The sequence below is a fragment of the Protomyctophum parallelum genome, assembly GCF_964188405.1.
Source record: "Protomyctophum parallelum genome assembly, chromosome: 1".
NCBI classification, from domain to species: Eukaryota; Metazoa; Chordata; class Actinopteri; order Myctophiformes; family Myctophidae; genus Protomyctophum; species Protomyctophum parallelum.
Window position 1 is genome coordinate 36,465,343 of NC_139697.1, and position 18,477 is coordinate 36,483,819.

Consider the following 18,477-nt stretch of genomic DNA (forward strand, 5'->3'; position numbering starts at 1 on the left):
TTCAGGTCTAGCGTATGTGGTGTGTTTTCAGGTTGTGTGGAAGAGAAGCAACAACAACTAAAAGAAGGGGAAAAAAATAACGAATTTTCAGAGTTTCACTTTCAACTGGAATACCACTATACCGCAGACGGGAAACGAACCTCTATGAACCAATCATTGAATAATACTATGAGAAGATGGCCTGCTAGTAAGTCGATTGACTGCTTGATTGTTTTGTTGTTGTTAGCTATGCAGCTAACTTGGCTAACTAGACTAGAGGATAATGAACCAAAACGGGTACGATTATAGTGGTACTGTACTACAGCTGCTGTAGTTGACAATGTTATGAGCTTAGTGACAACTTTCCCGATGTAAAGATGTAGTTGGACATAGCACTGTCTATAAACCTGACTTGTAAGATTCGAGTCGAGCTAACTTGGCTAACTCCAACAACGGGCAGAGCATCCAGCCAGCGTGGCTGCAGTGGTCAGCAGAACTCTGCTGCATCTGCAGATTAAATCATCTTGTCTGACTGGCCACGACACTGGTTTAATCAGCCATTTTTTGTGCACACAGGCCGGCCAGTAACGTTGTTTGTGACATCGTAAAACGCAACAGTGTCCTGGAGTCCGCCGGCGCCTGGGCAGGACACCGACACCAGTGGAAAAACCAGTCGGGGTGGTTTCAGAATGGCCACAGCTGGAACAGAGTCCCCGGGGCCGCCGAGCTCCATTGGTAGTGAGTAGATAAACTAATCAAATGTCATTAAATTACACTAAGCATTAAAGGAAAGCTCAACAGTTGTCTTTAAATGTCTCGATGAATTGAATACACAGGACCTCAATGGAAACAAACATATTGGCTTATTCTTTTGTATACTGATACTGTAGTGTACATTTTGTTGGAAACTCAGTATTCAATCAATCAAAACTTTGGCACAAAACACAAATGTTATTTCTTGCTCTGATCAGGAGCTAATTTGCCTTTAAGAGGAACGGGCGGCTAAGGGCTAACTCCTAATTTATCTACTGGACCTTGAAGACCCGTAGAGGCGTAGAGTATCACAGTAATTTGGATATTCATGTCCTCGTATGAACTCAGTCCAATATAATAAGCACATGCTACTTTTCTAATCCCACCAATGCCACCATAAAGACCTACAAAGTCTGTTATGGAGGAGACTCTCTTCTCACAGAGGTACTGGTTGTGCTGTGTCTCTGCATGCTTGTATGATTGTCACAACTGCACTTGCCACTCACTTTTGGATATTATGGAAACCATTGCTTTTATTATTATTTTGAATGTTAGTTTATGCATTGAGTGAGTTTTGCGATTTGTCTCTGGTGTGGACATTGCTGTGCCGTGTGAACCTCCTTATTACCATGTACATTTCCACTCATTTATATTTGAACTCTTGTTGCAGACTCTACAGGAACGAGAAAGATTGCATCTGTGGAGGTAAGGAAAGAGAAGCTGTGATTTTTACATGAAATATCAGATGTGGCAATCTCACATCTTCCTCTTTGCAACATGACTTTTTGCAATGAATGTACACTGGGTATGTGTCTCCCCTGATGATTCTTTCATTTCTGCCAACAGGGGCCAGGCCCAAGTTCAGCTCAGACAATGAAAAAGACAATTGGTCATCGTGGAATTGATCCCACAGGGGAAACCACCTACAAGAAGGTGAGTGTTGGCGATTGATCAGTAAGAACAAATTATGCCTGTTCACAAATGCACAATTTCTGTCGATCAGTGTTTGATCAAAGCATAAACTAGCCATAAATCGGACACGATTGCACCCACTGTGTCCCTTTGCTTCCTAAAGTGCTATTGGAAGCTATGGGCCCATAAAACTAGACTGGTATGGCCAGACTAGTTTGCACTAGCAGATTCATCTGTTTTCCAGTTTACCATAAAACGTGTGGAAATATTAATATGAAACAATGTTTTCAAGTTTGTGCATGAAACACAAGACGGATATACAGATTGAAATGGGAAATGAGACCAGTAAACCACTGTAACATTGTATTGATAAAGAAGGCCATAATCTATGACCTGACTCCGCCAGATTGCGGCAGTATTGAGTTCACACGTTCCCTCCTACCTGCATCTGGTCTCTCTCAAGCAGAAATGATGAACCCGAAGCAGTGGGACAATAATCCCGCTGCTTGTCTTGTCTGTCTGTCCCACACACTTCTCAATCCACTCTGTTGTTGTCAAAATTATAATTGCACGTTACATAACTCACATCATAACATAATTTAACTTTCTCTTCACTATATATGGATAGATACACAAACATGTTTGAAACAAGAAATGAAGCACTAAACATATGCCGCACGCGCACACATGAGATACATCATGGCATGCATCATTGGTACACATTTACATGTATATGTCACGATAAGTCGATAACCTATGCATTTATTTTCACAAAACACTGACCAAAAAGATGTGTTGTTATAAATCCGTTGATGTTGCCACTCGTGTCTTGCCCATTTCTCATGGAAAAAAATAAAAAATGTGAGAGTAATGATTGCTATGCAATCTTCATAAAATTAACAAATGAACGTAATATGTATCGTTTTGTAGTGGAGCAGAGATTGAGACACAAGAACACAAGACACAAGAAGTCAGTTGTGTGTACATTAATGTTGCTGTGAGCTTGTACTGTAGATCTGCTATTTTTGTATAGCCAATGTAAAAAAATCTAAAATGACACAGATGCTTTTACCAGTTAAGTCACATTTTAACCAAGCCCGGCATATGACCATAAGTAGTCATAACTGACCTATACAATGCAAAAACCTAGAATTCACAGAAAGCTTTAGAATACATTTTCCCTGATTTCTGGAATGTATACAAATTCTGCAGATAGATATTTCCCATCTAAGACCCACTGTTCCCTTGCTATTTGTTTGTTAATATGGCACTGCCTCAGATAACATTTACACATTACAGGCCAGGCCTGTAATAAGTCTTGTTGGGCTGTGTGTCCTTTATAGGTTGTTTTGCTGATTAGACAGTGTCGTCATGGTTCGAGTCATCTGATTCATTCTGACATTCCTTGGCAGAGAGCACAGCAAGGAATTGCAGAGTACTTAATTTGAAACGGGTGAATTTAACTGACCCACTCTTTGTCTCCATTCTCTGTGGTCATGATTGTGTTTTTTGTGTGTTTTTTCCTCACCTGCTTATTGTCCCCTCTCTCATGAAGACGACCTCATCTGCCCTGAAAGGTGCCATCCAGCTTGGCATAACTCACACAGTGGGGAGCTTGAGCCAGAAGCCTGAGAGAGATGTACTGATGCAAGACTTTGAAGTAGTGGAGAGTATATTTTTCCCCAGGTGTGTGTTTCATTATGATTTCCTTAATATCTCTGTCTGCATTTCCTTCTTGTCAACTATTTAGGTTCAAACCTGCCATCCACGCTAACTTGTTATCCTAGTTACTTGGTATGTCCTTGTTCTCCTAGCACTCTTACTTCCTTTGTCACTTGTTTTCTTTTTCCTCCAACCTTGCACTTTGTATGTCCCACTGGTCTTTGTGTGTGTGTGTCCCCGTCCCACTGGTCTTGCTGTGTGTGTGTCCCACTGGTCTTGCTGTGTGTGTGTGTTTGTGCATGCGTGCGCGCATCTTAAAATGAAAAAAGATGCCCATGCCAGGTTTGATTTGTGTCCAGTTATATGTATAGTACTGCATTTATAATTTTAATGTAATTTGTTTAACTATCCCCACATGGTGCCATTTGTGTATCAACTCTAAACATTGACATATCCTTTCAGTGAAGGCAGTAACCTGACACCAGCCCACCGCTACAGTGACTTCAGGTTCAAGACGTATGCTCCAATTGCCTTTCGCTACTTCAGGGACATGTTTGGCATCCGGCCAGATGACTACCTGGTAACACAACCTTCTGCCTGTCATTCACAACAGAATCACAACAGAATAAACATATCACAAAATAAGAGAATATATCAGTAAAGCAGTGAAGGAAGTGGGTGATTACTGTGTCTTACAGTAACTATGCAATACCGATTTGAAATAGAGATTACAAAAACAGTAGCCTGTTATTGTACTTAGCAGTTAGACCCGAGTGAAAAAAGGGAAGTGTGACCTGCAGTATGCATATCTGCCGACCCACATTGCATTATTCAAGCCTTTAGAGCTCAAAAGTGAGTATCCAAAACTGAATATAGCATTTTGAATTTTGTTTTAAGAAAAACATGGTTTATTAGTGACGCCGAGCAAATAATTATGTACGTTGTCTTGTCCTTGTTGTTTTTTTTACTTCTTACTTACTTCTTTTTTCTACAATTATTAGTCTTTGCCCGAATCAAATTTATGGCCACAATATTATTCATCTCGTAGTTGATTGGCATGGATCCAGATTTAAAACTTTGGAACTTATGGAAACGGAGCTATTAAGAAAGTGGGCGATCCCCATTGTTAACAACACCTCTTAACACACTGTGTTGTCTCTGTTCGTTACAGTATTCACTTTGCAATGAGCCTCTGATAGAGCTGTCAAATCCAGGGGCCAGTGGATCTGTGTTCTACGTCACCAGTGATGACGAGTTCATCATTAAGACTGTGCAGCACAAAGAGGCAGAGTTTTTGCAAAAATTGCTTCCTGGTTACTTCATGGTAAGAGTTTAATGGAAGCAGTTGGTCAGAAATGTCATCTAAACTTAAGATACTCTTTAGATTCTAAATTCATTCATGCTAACGCAAATACGGAGGGCGAGACAGTCAGGGGGGGGGGGGGGGGTGGAGCCATCCGTGCTGTGCAGACAAAATGTACAGCTAAGCTCTGAGGCTTAGTGCAGTGGACGCATAGAATTTACGGACGGCCCTGCTCACCATCCGTCTCCCCTCAAGTTTAACTTTGCGGGAGAGTATATGGGCCTGAAAGCAAAACGTGTGAACGGATGTTATTTGGAATTTATATTGTGTCGTCCGACTCGTCCACCTTGTTCTTAAATAGTCTGCTTTTGCTATGGTGATCTCTTACTTGTGTGTGTCCCCCCCCCCCATCTGTCCTTTTTCCCTGCACTAGAATCTGAACCAGAACAAACGGAACTTATTACCAAAGTTCTATGGGCTCTACTGTGTCCAGGCAGGGGGTAAGAACATTCGAATTGCAGTCATGAACAATCTCCTCCCCCGTGCCGTACGAATGCACCTCAAATTTGACCTGAAGGGCTCCACCTATAAGCGAAGAGCTTCAGCCAAGGAGAGAGACAAGGGAATTCCCACGTTCAAGGACCTGGACTTCATTCAGGACACGCCCGATGGCCTATTAATGGAAGCTGACAAATACAATGCCCTCAGCAAGACCATACAAAGAGACTGTTTGGTGAGAGCCAGAGATTAATAAGTCTGCCTGCAAAGACAATACTTTAAGCAGGTTGCTATTATTATATTCCTTAGAAAACTGTCACGAAGCTAAAGCAAAGAAAATCACAATTTTCATGTTTAATAAACTTAGTCTATCACTAAAGAAATTCTCTTAACAGGGGGAGTGACACTAGAGGCAAGTATGCATGCGTACCGGCTCGCCTCATTGAAAAGGAATTATAAGGCATGGCATTCAATCTTGTGAAAAGAAAATGTAGTGGGGGTCCCTGCTTCATCTCGCTCTCTCTCTCAACTAATCTGCCTGTGGCCTGAAAATGAGATCATGCTTCGTGTGTGCTTCTATTTCCATCCAGGTGCTGCAGAGTTTTAAGATAATGGACTACAGCCTGCTGGTGGGGATCCACAATGTGGACCAGGCTTGTCGTGAACAAGCCAGTGAGGAGGCCGTGGCAGGGGCTGCGGACCAAAGGAGACCACAAGGCCAGAAAGCCTTGTACACTACAGCCATAGAAGCCATCCAGGGCGAGGCCAGGGGCAAGGCATCCCTGGATTCAGAGGACCAGTGAGTGATTTTAAATAATCATCTTAGAAACTGCAATATTGCAGAAATTGCTCATTTGTTCTTATCAATACCAGGGACATGACTCAAAGAATAAATGCATTCAGTGCATTGCGTTATTTGTTTTATTATTTATCTTTATACTCACAAGAAAATTGCACTTCACTTGATTATGTTGTGGTGTGAATTGTACTAATTGTGTCACCACTCCTTTGTGGTCTTTTTTTCTTCTTTGTTTACCAAAACCTATATTTGCACTTAATTATGTTGTGTTATAAATGGTATTATTATTATTCGTGCAGAATGGGAGGTATACCAGCAAGAAACTCTAAGGGTGAGAGACTGCTGTTGTATATTGGAATCATTGACATCTTGCAGTCCTATAGGTAAGAACAATTTGCATATGTATTGGGCTGCTTTTGTCATTAAATAAAAACAGGATATTTTGACTCGTACTGGTAAGTGACCCAGGCTCCATGTTTTCTGTTTAGATTGGCTAAGAAGATTGAACATTCTTGGAAAGCGTTCGTCCATGATGGGGTATGGCCAGTGTCTGTATTTTCACTCTGTTTTTGTAGTCAGTCATACGTCTGTATCAGTAACATGAAATTCATGTAAACCTGCCACCCCTTTTCTTGTAGGATTCTGTATCAGTGCACAGACCAAGCTTCTATGCAGAGCGCTTTCAGAAGTTCATGTGCAATACAGTCTTCAAGAAAATCTCATGTAAGTATGTACAAAAATGTGCACATGAGCATCCATACATAATTATCCTCTGCTTGGGCATTTCTCAGTCACCTTTTTTTGCCTCTCCAGTGAAGACCTCCCCATCTAAAAAGTGTCGTGCAGGGGTCCTTGTGGGTCCCAAGAAGACCAACGCAGTAAGCTCTGGACCCCTCTTAACAACCCAAGCAAGTACAAGTAGCAGTCAGCAGTATGTACTGCACTCCATCACCACTGAAGTAGAGACTGATACAGAAGGAGACAGTGGTAAGCACAAAGAGTACACTAACAAATAAAACCAGACTGCCATCAATGGTATCAAAAAAATTTCCAGTGTGTAATATGTCCATTTTTCACTGTTTCTTTCTACCCCTCCTCTCCACGCAGGCATGCATTCAGGTCGCCCTGACCTCCTTCCTAAGACATTGGACCACAGTGAAGTCACTAGCAACACCTCTGGGTATTCCCCAGCAAATCAGAGTCCACTTTCCCTGGATGCTCTTGGGCCAATGGGAATTGATGTGCACAAGTCATCCATCACTGACCCAGAACACAGCACCGCCTCCAGGTAAGAGGGATGTATTATCCATCCTTTAGAGTGGGAAGGGCTAATCTTATACAGAATAACCAATGGCACAAAGTTAATTGTACTTAGTTAGGATATGAGTTAGCCACATGAAGCCATTGCATCTCTGTTGTGGTCATGGTAGACCAACAGCGTTGAAGTAGGCAAATAATCTGTGAAAATACAATACAAAATATACAAATCTACAATCTCTACAAACGCTATTAATGTCCAACAAAGTATAGCGTGGTTTAGTCATTTTAAAGGACTAATTTACCTACACAATTGTAAAGATTTTACAAGACATATACTTCATATTCTAGTGTGTTGCAGTTTGTGGGTTTGTTCAAGTCACTCACACTGTTATTGTGTCATGCTTTCAGTGCTGATGATGGGAACCTCGAAGAAAGCCTTAGTGCTGATGTAATCTCACTCAATGACATAATTCCTCACGCAAACAAATGTCATGTAAGTTTTCTTCAACTCTTTAATTTTCATGATAATTAAGTCATATTCCTACAGTTAAATAGCTCTATTAAGTCAGCTAAACAAGTGATGACAAAATTGGAACTGGAACACTATAAAATTTTAAGCTGAAATAAGTGCTATCTCCTGATTGGCTGAAAGCCGAAAATGTATTTTTGTTTATTGAAGAGCTGGAGAGTAAGGGAGACTCCTGTTACTGAGCAAACACACACTATAGCAATGATTACTATGTTGTTCATTGCAAAATACTTATCTGACCAGCTTTGTTGAATTTATTTTCAGGTCTAGGGATCATTTAGAGAAGCGGACTCAGAGAGGACAAAATGGTAAATAAAGTCACAGAAGTTGATGCATTGTGTATGGAAGGATTGTCGATGCCGGAGCATTATAAGAAAATAAGAGACATATATACTGTAAGAGAACAAGAGAGCATTTCCAATTTTCCATTATGCCGTTTTGGGGATCACTTTTCCAAATTGTATTCTCATTTGAAATGACCAAACATGGGATCAATTACTTATCAATAAGTATGGGGATGTCTTTGCTTTCTGACTCAATTAGACAACTCTTTGATTAGTTGTAGACAATAACATTTATGCTGTGGTTATGTAACACTAGTATTCATCTCATAGTACCAGTTCCTAGTGCCCAAGGAACCCAATGGTAAATGTAGTTTGCAGACCAAGCAAGCCTGCTTCATTGTAGCCAAGTGGTCCTGGGTAGACATGAGGTGACTTTGGATCTAGCCTATACATATCCTGTGACGTTTCCATTCGTATTCTTCCTATGCAACTTGTACTATCATCAGCTACTGCTATGCTTTTGACACAATTCCACATGAGCAGGAAACCTTTTGTCTGAACAAAATTGTATGAGAAATTGCCACTACTGGCAGTCCATAGCTATAAAATAGTATAGATATAGATAAATGCCCTACTTACACGTTCACAGATACCTACTTTTCTTGGAAACTCGAAGATACTTATTGCTATGGATACCAAATACCATTCAGTTCATGGCATATACAGATCATTGAACAAATGTGACACAGAGGGTTGATTACTCCCTCATCTGTGTGACACGCACAGGGTTGCAATGAATGGAAATATCCATTCTGTACTTTTGTATTTCTATGGGGGAATCGTATTAGCCTTCCCTTTCTCTGGGCTTACTGTGAATGCTAATTTACGATAATGCTGGAAAGACCGAAAATGTATAGCTTGCATTTGATATTTTACAGACTTAATTAAGTATTTTTGAGACATTGTATAGCACCAAATGGAAACTTTTGTACTTTTCCTAATTTTAAAGAGACTGTGAAGCAAAGGTGTTAGTTCTCAACTCAGTCAGGCTATGGTTGTGCATGGAAATGTAATTCATTTCTATATACTGTAATATCTGATTAGAGTAAAGTGTGACCAAAGAACCATCCTCTGGAGAGCTGACCACAAGGGAGGTGATAGTAGTCTACTGTTATCCAAAACTATTTTGAACATATTGCCTTGTCTTTTATTAGATAAAACAGGTTATGGGTAATGGTATGCCTAGTCCTAAAGGTTGAAAGACAATGCAGCGAGCTGTAGGGTAAACAATCAAAAAGTGTGAACTTTTAGGATAAAATTCCATGTCATTCATTAGTTAGGCATATCCCAGACATGCTCTGTTTAAAATTAAAACTACAATAGACTTATTTTAATGAATAAACGTTATTTGAACCATTCTGTATGGCAGAGATGGTCTCTACTTTTCCACTGAGAAAATGTACCCTGGTGTTTGTTAGAACAGTGGTTCCCAAACCATTTAGCCGTGTGACCCAAAAGAGAAATCTTTGCTCGGGACCAAAAACTAGTGAAAGTAGCATCTACAAGCGTCGCTTTGTGCCACATGAGCCTATTTTCACTACTTGGCATTAGAGCTATGCTACTCTCGATTTCCTGTGCTCGCATGAAATGCAGACCAGCCTCTCGACTAGTGAAAATAAAAATAACGTTTTCACTACTCACCAATACAAAGACGGTTTGTGTGACTACAAAGCCTACTTTCCGCAGTGGACGCACTCTGAGTATAAAATCAGCCGCTTCGACCGAAAATCAACCGATAATTCCCAGTAGGTTACTTATTACGCCGATCTTATCTAGCCGATTGGCTCGTCTGGAGCCTACTGGCTGCGATTTGCGTTGATGACACTTTAACCGATCTTATCGGTCTAGTCAGGTCTACTGGACATACTGGGAGCCTACTGAAAATGACAAGCCTCCTCATACCCTCCACTAAACTTAACCGCAAGCATGTCACAGTGCGGCCATAATATTAACGCATGTTCGCCAACCTTAATCCTGTCGTTTTGGTCTACTGCCTAGTAAAAACGACAAGCCTCCTCATACCCTCCCCTAAACTTAACCGCAACTATGTCGCAGCGCGGTCCTAATATTAACGCATACCTTAAGGTTTAAGGTATGGGATTAAGGTTCGCCAACCTTAATCCTGTCGGGGTTTTTTTTTCAGTCGGCAGAGCATGCCCATACTCGTCGGAAACAATCGTACTGATCCTAAGTGATCACTGCGGTCTTGTCTATTGATAACAGTCGAATCGGGTGATAAAATGCACTTTTTTTCCACCGGAAAGAGAAATCTTGTCTGGGGTTTTTTCTTGGCGATATCGGTAGATATGCGTCCTCCGGAAAGTAGATTTTCTAATCACACAAGCCGTCTTTGTATTGGTGAGTAGTGAAAATGTTCTTTTTATTTTCACTACAGTCGAGAGGCTGGTCTGCATTTCATGCGAGCGCAGGAAGTCGAGGGTAGCATAGCTCTAAGGCATTAGAGCTATGGACCAGCGCTAACTTTTTCTTAAACATTTGTCTTCAAATTTATGGAATTTCTTAGATTTTTATTTTGTTCATGAAATTATTTATTGATTTTTTAATTGATTTTTTTTAATAAAAACAATGTACAAAACAAAAAATAAATGGACCCATAAAAATGTGCCTGTGACCCACAAATAACAGAAAGAACAGTGTTAAAGTTGCATTCCATAACTGTTATGTCCTACTCAGGATTTGAGCATATTGTGCACATGAGCTTGAGGCAGTACTACTTGTCAACCAGTAGGTGTCATACCCAACACCAGGGTCTACATTTCCCAACTGCTAAATATGCTAGATATATTGTATTAACATACTCTACCATACAGATTGGTTAATATAACATTGAAGCTTTAATATTGTATTTATGTAACTTATCTATTACTGCTACTATTGTAATTTTGTAAAGCACAAAAGATAGGCCTATGCACTCCATTTTCTTGGCAGGTTGTATAAACAAAGTCGGACCAGACCTTTTAAACACTGAGATGTTTACTTATGCAATACAATTCTTAGTTTGCACCTCCCGCATGATGTCTTAATTAATGGACTGTGCAATAAATTAGATTTAGTGAATGATTTTTAAAACTGCTCAAACAAAGCCTTAAATTTCACCTGGCAACATTTGAAATGAGCCTTAGTTGCCCAATTGTTAAATATACATGCCTTAAATGGTATGTAGCGGTTATTTTATACTGTTGGTTTTATACCAGACTTGCCAAACAATGCATTGTCCCATTTATCAAGCAGAAAACAAACTATATTTTGTAAATGCACAAGTCGGAAGCAAATGCAACACACTCAGCGTATGAACCAAGTATGTAAATAGTGATATTTATTGTCGTATATTTCAATATTCCATATTGTGTCAAGAAAGAAATGTGTGGTCTGCAAGAAATGTATATTGTATGGGTTGAAAGAACTTTGATTGGGATATCGCATTGACTGGAAGGATGGACCTGTCACTAATACTTAAAACTTATAACTTTATTTGATATTGTGTGTTCTATGAAATCTAACTGTACTTTCTTTATATCTTATGTTTTTGTTTGTTTTTCTTTGATATAACAGATATAAATGTGTATATAGGAATCACAGCAGTGCCTTTTTATTGGGTATATAAGTTGCCAGTTGTTCTTTTTCTTGATCTTTGGGAACTGGAAGGTGTTCATACTGCTGAATTTTATTAAAGAAAATGGACAAAAATGTGCTGGTGATTTTGTTGTTTTGCCTGCAAGCATTGATAATCAACATTGTAATTGATTATCAATATATTATATATCAAATACAATTATACACCATACACCAAAAACGTTATACATGTATATTTTTCCAAGAGATTTCTAGGGTTAAATTCCGACCAATCACGTCTCGTGTTGTTAAACAAGGATCTTTTCTCTTGCCCAATAGACAGTGAGGTTATAAGATTACGACAGAGAGCAACAAGAAGTTTTCAAAATGGGGCTTGAAAGTACTATGGTCTGGTAAGGATAATAAAAAAGCTTTTTATTTTCGTATCTGTTAAGTAAGCTCTGGCATGTTCGGGACATCAAATAGCCTCACCGTTAAATTGTTCATTGGGCTACTTTCAGAAGAAATAGAGTTTAAGATCGGTTGATAATAGACCATGGAAGATTAGCCGCTTCAGCTGGGCTCCATGGACTGGCTGAGTCATGGTAGCTAACAACGATATGTCGGCTATTGTACCGAAGTGATCAAACATCACAAGCATATAAGATTCTATTAATGACGATGGGACCATTGTTTAAATGGTCCGTTTACGGTTCCTTTGCTTTGACTGTTAAGACTGCCAACATTGGTTGACATAAACGTCATCTCTTGCTAACGTTTGCCGTTAGCATTAGCTGTCGGTGTTGATGCTAGATAATTGCTACATTGTGTATAATTTTATTGTTTCCCTTCTCTTTGGAGATTGAGGAAGGACATTGGGCATTTCATTAACAGTCTAAATATTTTCCTCTTCGTAGATTTTAGGCTATTACTGTCGTTCGTCCAATGTCATTCGTTATCAGAACAGATGGCTTCTATATTCACTGCAATAACACACAAGGGTGACCTCATTTAACTATTGTGAACAGACTCGTACAAACTGTCCCAAATGACGTTAACTACTGGACGCTTAGCATAGAATCCTAACAAATTCACATGTTTTTCTTTGGCCTTCAGTGTGGACAACAGTGAGTATATGAGGAATGGAGACTTTCTGCCGACAAGACTACAGGCTCAGCAAGACGCTGTCAACATTGTTTGCCACTCCAAAACTCGCAGCAACCCAGAGAACAATGTGGGCCTCATCACTATGGCAAAGTGAGCTTTTCTGCTGTACCTCACAATTTGTATTAATTAAAAAATAAATTAAAACGATCTGAAATTACAGTGTTTGAAATCTACAATATCTGTTCTCTGCTAATGCAACATTGTTGGATTATTATGTTGGACTGCAGTAACTGTGAGGTCCTGACCACACTGACTCCAGATACTGGTCGCATTCTCTCCAAACTACACGCTGTCACGCCCAAGGGGGTGATCTCCTTTTGCACAGGCATCAGAGTGGCTCACGTAAGTGACAATTGCTTAATTGTATTCACAATTTCAAGCATAAAAGTATTTATCACGTTTTACAATGATGTCACTTGCCAAAAATAGCAGATTTTCTGCAAGTGACAGTTGTAAGACATTATAAATTAGGCTTTAGAAGACTCTTCACAATGGCTTGATATTATTTTTGCTTTGTGCAGCTCGCCCTCAAGCACAGACAAGGAAAAAACCACAAGATGAGAATCATCGCCTTTGTGGGAAGCCCTGTGGAGGATAACGAGAAGGATGTGAGTGTGCTGTCATATGGCAAACCATAATTCTATTAGAATTGGCTATTCATGTTGATATTGCACATTTAGGAACAAATAAAAAAATGCCCAATGCCAAGGTTGATGATCATGGCAATGACTGCAAATCTCACAATTTTAACACTCTACCTCTTTGTCTCTATTTCTGTCCCAATCTTCCACCTACACAGCTTGTTAAATTGGCAAAGCGCTTGAAAAAAGAGAAGGTTAATGTGGATATTATCAACTTTGGAGAAGAGGTGAGAATTATTTTATTTATTTGTACCACACCAGATCACATTTAGTTAAATTTGCTTCTGAAAACTCTGGCTGTTCCAGTATTTCAATCTTAGCCAACCATTACATAATCCTCACCATCTTTTTCCCAATTCTTATTTAGGAACTGAACACAGAAAAGCTTACTGCCTTCATTAATACTCTAAATGGCAAAGAGGGCACAGGCTCCCACCTGGTCACTGTCCCTCCCGGGCCCAGCCTTGCTGATGCCCTGCTCTCGTCACCAATCCTGGCCGGTGAGGGAGGCTCAATGATGGGCCTTGGTGCCAGTGACTTTGAGTTTGGTGTTGACCCCAGTGCCGATCCAGAGCTGGCCCTGGTAAGATGGATGCACACAAATATTTATATAATCTAATTGGAATTACCCCACAAATACTGGTGATGTGCATAAAAGTACTTGGGGCTCAGATCTGCAGATGTGTGTATATATATATAATTGGTTTATTGTTATTCTGATGATGCAAGATAAAAGATTATAACAATTTTCATAAATGTTCATCAAGCAACTTCTGAACTTCTGAAAGTGCTACAATGGAAAGATGCATTCTTCTCCCATTCCATCTTTCTTTGTTTAAATAAAGAATACAATTATAGCACACGCTGCCTATTCGGTCCATATAACGACTGAAGAGAAATGGTCTAGGGCTACTGGAGATGTAAAGTTACCGTTTTGTCATTCCTGATACTGATTGCGATACCCATAACATTTGTATCAGTGATAAATGATGTGGTATGGGAATGGCATAGACTGGCATACTCACTGATGCCTATACCAGCATTTTGGGCAGTATCAGCAGATTTTCCGTTACTTGTATCGGAACAACTGTCCGTTCAGTTGGACTTTTGCGTGTGTCCTTCAGGCCCTACGTGTGTCTATGGAGGAGCAAAGACAGAGACAGGAGGAAGAGGCCCGCAGAGCAGCCGCAGCCTCTGCCGCTGAGGCAGGCATGCCCACACCCGCTGCAGACGGTAAGATTGTGTGACATGCCTGTTCAGATTGTGATCAGATGTTCCCACGCTCAGAAGAATGGCATTTGGTGTAAGAGGGCCAGCTCTTCTGTATTTGATCATTTTGATGACAGGGCCTACACCAGCTGCATGTTGAAGAAATAACACTAGAGATAATTACTTAAATCGGTTGTGCTCCTCAGTCCTGGTGTTCATCTAAAGTGGTGACCTGTCGAATTCTGTGGTTGCAGTGAGTTGTCTCTGACCATAATAGTCTATTAGTCTTTTCTTGGTTTAAAATGATTTCATTTTCTAAGAGAAATCACTGTTGGGGATTCATAATTTAGCATGACATCTCACTTTAGCATCTATTCATAATTTAGCATGACATCTCATTTAGCATCTATCTCACTGAAACAAATCTGAGGAAAACCTTTGCTTTTAAGTCAAAAGCCAGACACTAGCTAAATCCTTCCAACCTTTTGTAAATTGTGACCCTGATGGGTATTTAGATCATTCTAAGCGTATATCTACTGTTAGGATAGTAATATTACATCATGTTGAGTGGTGAGGAAATGAATGAATCTGTATATTATCAGAGGTGGAGTGTAGGAATTGAGAAAGAAATTGAATGCACAAAAATTAGAAGCAAATCTATTGATGACAAGGAGTAAAAGGATAAATGAAATGGGCTGAAAGTTTTCAGTCTGTGATTCCAACCATTTTTGTCATTGTCATCGTTTCTACCAGAATCAGAGGAGGCCTTGTTGAAGATGTCTGTGTCTCAACCAGAGACTGGCGTTGCAGTGCTGCCTGACTTTAGCAGCATGACAGAGGAGGAGCAGATAGCCTATGCCATGCAGATGTCTCTTGCAGGAGGAGGTGAACCACAACCAATACACTGTGCTGTCATTTACAGACCAACAATATGTCCCTTGTATACATTGATGATATATCTTTCTTCCTACTTGTAATTTGCCATCAGAGTATGGAGACATGGACACAGGAGCCCCTATGGACACTGCAGAATCTACCAAGGTACAAAATGGGTCATCGTGTTCTGCACTGCAACTGCAACATTGCAGAGCTTTCCGGGTTTGTGGCTTGTGATTGACTGATCACCCCGTAGCGATGATTTGGTTGGCTGAGCAAAGTACATATTGAAGATAAAAGTAAGGGCAGAAAGTGAAGACAGAAAGCGAGGGCGCAAATTGTGATTGGCCAGAATGAGATGATGTATGATGATAAGAGCGCCCCCTCATTTCACACGGGTGTGATTTTTATGTACTGTACAACTTTCGTCTCTGAGCTTGTAATTTGAGAGGCATGCTCATGCCTACAAACTTGTCGCCTTTTGGTGACAAAAGCCATTTTAGTGTCAACCAAGTTGTTAATTTTAAAGCAATGTATTTTCACAGAATAAAAGCGTTAAAATCACAGTATAATTCCTAATTTTAATTCAGGAAGTGGGTGAGGTTTCCCTATCACTCACTGTTTCAGTGAGACAATTCCCAGGGAGAGGCAATCAAAACACAATCCGTATGGCAGATGACGTATCAAAAGGGTTAACTTAAGCCATCTCACCTGGAGGTTATCACGTGTCCTTTTCTTTTAATGTTTTTTTTTTTGTCTTTCGCCTTCATTTATATATATATATATATATATATATATATACTTTTTAATGGAGGGACAGACAGTAGGCTGACATGAAATGGGAGGGGGTGGGGTGACATGCATTACAGGCCGTCGGTATCAGTGCCTGGACCGCTGAGCTACGGCCCAGGCCATCACGTGTCCTACGAGTGCATCCAGACACTCAGTCTGTGAACTTTTAAATATTACCATTAAAAAAAAGTCATGATTGTTCAGCATATTATATCATTTACATTTGCATGCTGGAATAAAGAGAGGACCAGATGATGGAAATGGCAGTCGAATCTCTGGCACCGCTGATCGACCAGCATTAGCTCACCCCCAGTAGGTGGAGGAAGAACATCCACCACAATGTGTGTTCAAATTGGCCTCATGGTGGTGCTATAACACAGCCCACCAATCATTTTGGCCTATAACTCTTGAACATACAATAAAACAGGAAATTATGGCATAGCCAATGTGAAAGGCGCTGTCTCCATTGTCCCCCTTGTCTTTGTTTTCCCCCATATTATTATTATTATTTTTGTAACATACATGTATATTTACACCCTGAGTTAAATGAACACTGGCTTTTGGCCATGTAGACTCTGGTCCCAGTTCAGAGATGAAAATCATAATGAAATGGCCTAGGCTAATTTCTATCAATTTAATTTGGGGCCGGGGGTCCTTGAAATTAAAATGCCTGAGAATCAACTGTAGGCTATAGTTTATTCACAGAAAATACACTAATGGGCACATACTTTAACCATTTGTCAAACAGGGCTTGGTTTAGAAAAGCCTATTTTGCGCTAAAGTAATATATTGGATAACATAAATGAGGGTTTTAAGGCTAGAATGGCATTGTAGAGAAGTGGACTAGTGAGAAACTAGCAAAACGAAACCGTTAATGGCACGTAGGTCCGGCATTTGCTGTCCACTCGGTAATCAAAGGGGCTCTCTGATTGGGTTGAAGCCTCAAGTTTGGAGTCATAAGTATGTCATAGACGACTTGATGTCACAGGTTGGCCACAAGTCTTGAGTTCTGCATTGGAGCCATGCTGGATGTGGATTGTGAGAGCCAAGCGATGCGATTTCTTTTATTTTTTTTACCTGAAGCTAACATTGTAAAACAAATTTCATGTCAAATAACTGACGTTCATACTGTAATTAGCTGGTAGTGGGTAACAAGCGAGATAATGCATAGTGAATTGGTCATCACTGCAAAATATACCCCATTCAAAGTGATGCACACTGTACATCATCATGACTTATCTAATGTCCTATTCTTGTCTGGTGTTATAAATTGCCAGGAGGAGGACGACTATGATGTGATGCAGGATCCAGAGTTCCTTCAGAGTGTCTTGGAGAATCTGCCAGGTGTGGACCCCAACAACGAGGCCATCCGCAACGCTATGGGCTCCCTGGCCTCCCAGACAGGAAACAAGCCAGATGGCAAAAAGGATGAGGAGAAAAAGAAATGAGGAAGCAAGGACAGAAACATACAAGACTGAGACCATGGACGTGACATGAACAGTTGGCCGACTAAAGCCTGATTCATACTTTGTCGTGCAATGGCGCGGCGAGAATGGCAGGCCTACAACTCACAACACGTCGCGTTGTGCTATTCTTGGTCGCTCTCTGCCTGTGACACCATTGTGTGCGACAGAGCATAAATTAGGCTTTAATGCAGGATTATGTTAATATATGAAAAAGAGTGATTGACCTATCTTTTGATGTCCCTGCATGACCATACTGACAGACTGACATTTAAAAAGCACCAACATGAAAGAATGACTATTATTCACAGTGAAAATGTTGACCACCTATTACATTTGAATGCGTTTCATTGGTAGGCTATTACTGTAAGATATAACTGGCTTATCCTCAAAATGCCTTTTGCTTCCTTTATCCTACCTTTTTGGATAAATTACTGGTGGACTGACTGACAGACTTTAGAATTGGTTTGTATGGTGATGACAGATTTCTGAAACGACTTGCCATAATCCTGTCATGTCTTTGTTTTCTTTTGCAATAAAAATGGTATATGGAAATTGATGTGGCCTTGCTTCATTCATTTGTCAAATAATAATAATAGTAATAATTTCTTTACCAGAGTTGAAGTTTCTGATGATCAACCTACAACCTTCCCATATGGTGTGTTATGTGGAGCAGGAGCACCATAGCAAAAAAATAATAATTGTCATGGTGAATTT

General features: G+C 40.1%; 2 protein-coding genes across 3 annotated transcripts; both read left to right on the forward strand.

Annotated features, from left to right (window-relative positions):
• On the forward strand, window positions 1-9,400 carry LOC310870735 (phosphatidylinositol 4-phosphate 5-kinase type-1 alpha-like). The gene is made up of 16 exons (XM_083782013.1): window positions 1-187; window positions 556-717; window positions 1,403-1,437; window positions 1,579-1,665; window positions 3,200-3,330; window positions 3,769-3,886; window positions 4,478-4,630; window positions 5,043-5,342; window positions 5,698-5,906; window positions 6,206-6,289; window positions 6,395-6,443; window positions 6,545-6,629; window positions 6,720-6,893; window positions 7,014-7,194; window positions 7,575-7,659; window positions 7,960-9,400. Exons 2-16 carry the CDS (start codon window positions 669-671, stop codon window positions 7,963-7,965), a joined length of 1,746 nt encoding a protein of 581 aa, XP_083638139.1. The 5' UTR covers window positions 1-187; window positions 556-668; the 3' UTR covers window positions 7,966-9,400.
• A 2,548-nt stretch (window positions 9,401-11,948) lies between these two features.
• On the forward strand, window positions 11,949-18,319 carry LOC310862298 (26S proteasome non-ATPase regulatory subunit 4). 2 transcript variants are annotated; one of them, XM_083770130.1, is made up of 10 exons: window positions 11,949-12,025; window positions 12,729-12,869; window positions 13,007-13,121; window positions 13,301-13,393; window positions 13,579-13,647; window positions 13,788-14,003; window positions 14,545-14,653; window positions 15,383-15,514; window positions 15,618-15,670; window positions 17,575-18,319. In XM_083770130.1, exons 1-10 carry the CDS (start codon window positions 12,000-12,002, stop codon window positions 17,743-17,745), a joined length of 1,125 nt encoding a protein of 374 aa, XP_083626256.1. In that variant the 5' UTR covers window positions 11,949-11,999; the 3' UTR covers window positions 17,746-18,319. The 2 variants fall into 2 exon arrangements, with proteins under 2 accessions (XP_083626256.1, XP_083626257.1); XM_083770131.1 differs by having other exon boundaries at window positions 13,301-13,387.
• The last annotated feature ends 158 nt before the right edge of the window (window positions 18,320-18,477 follow it).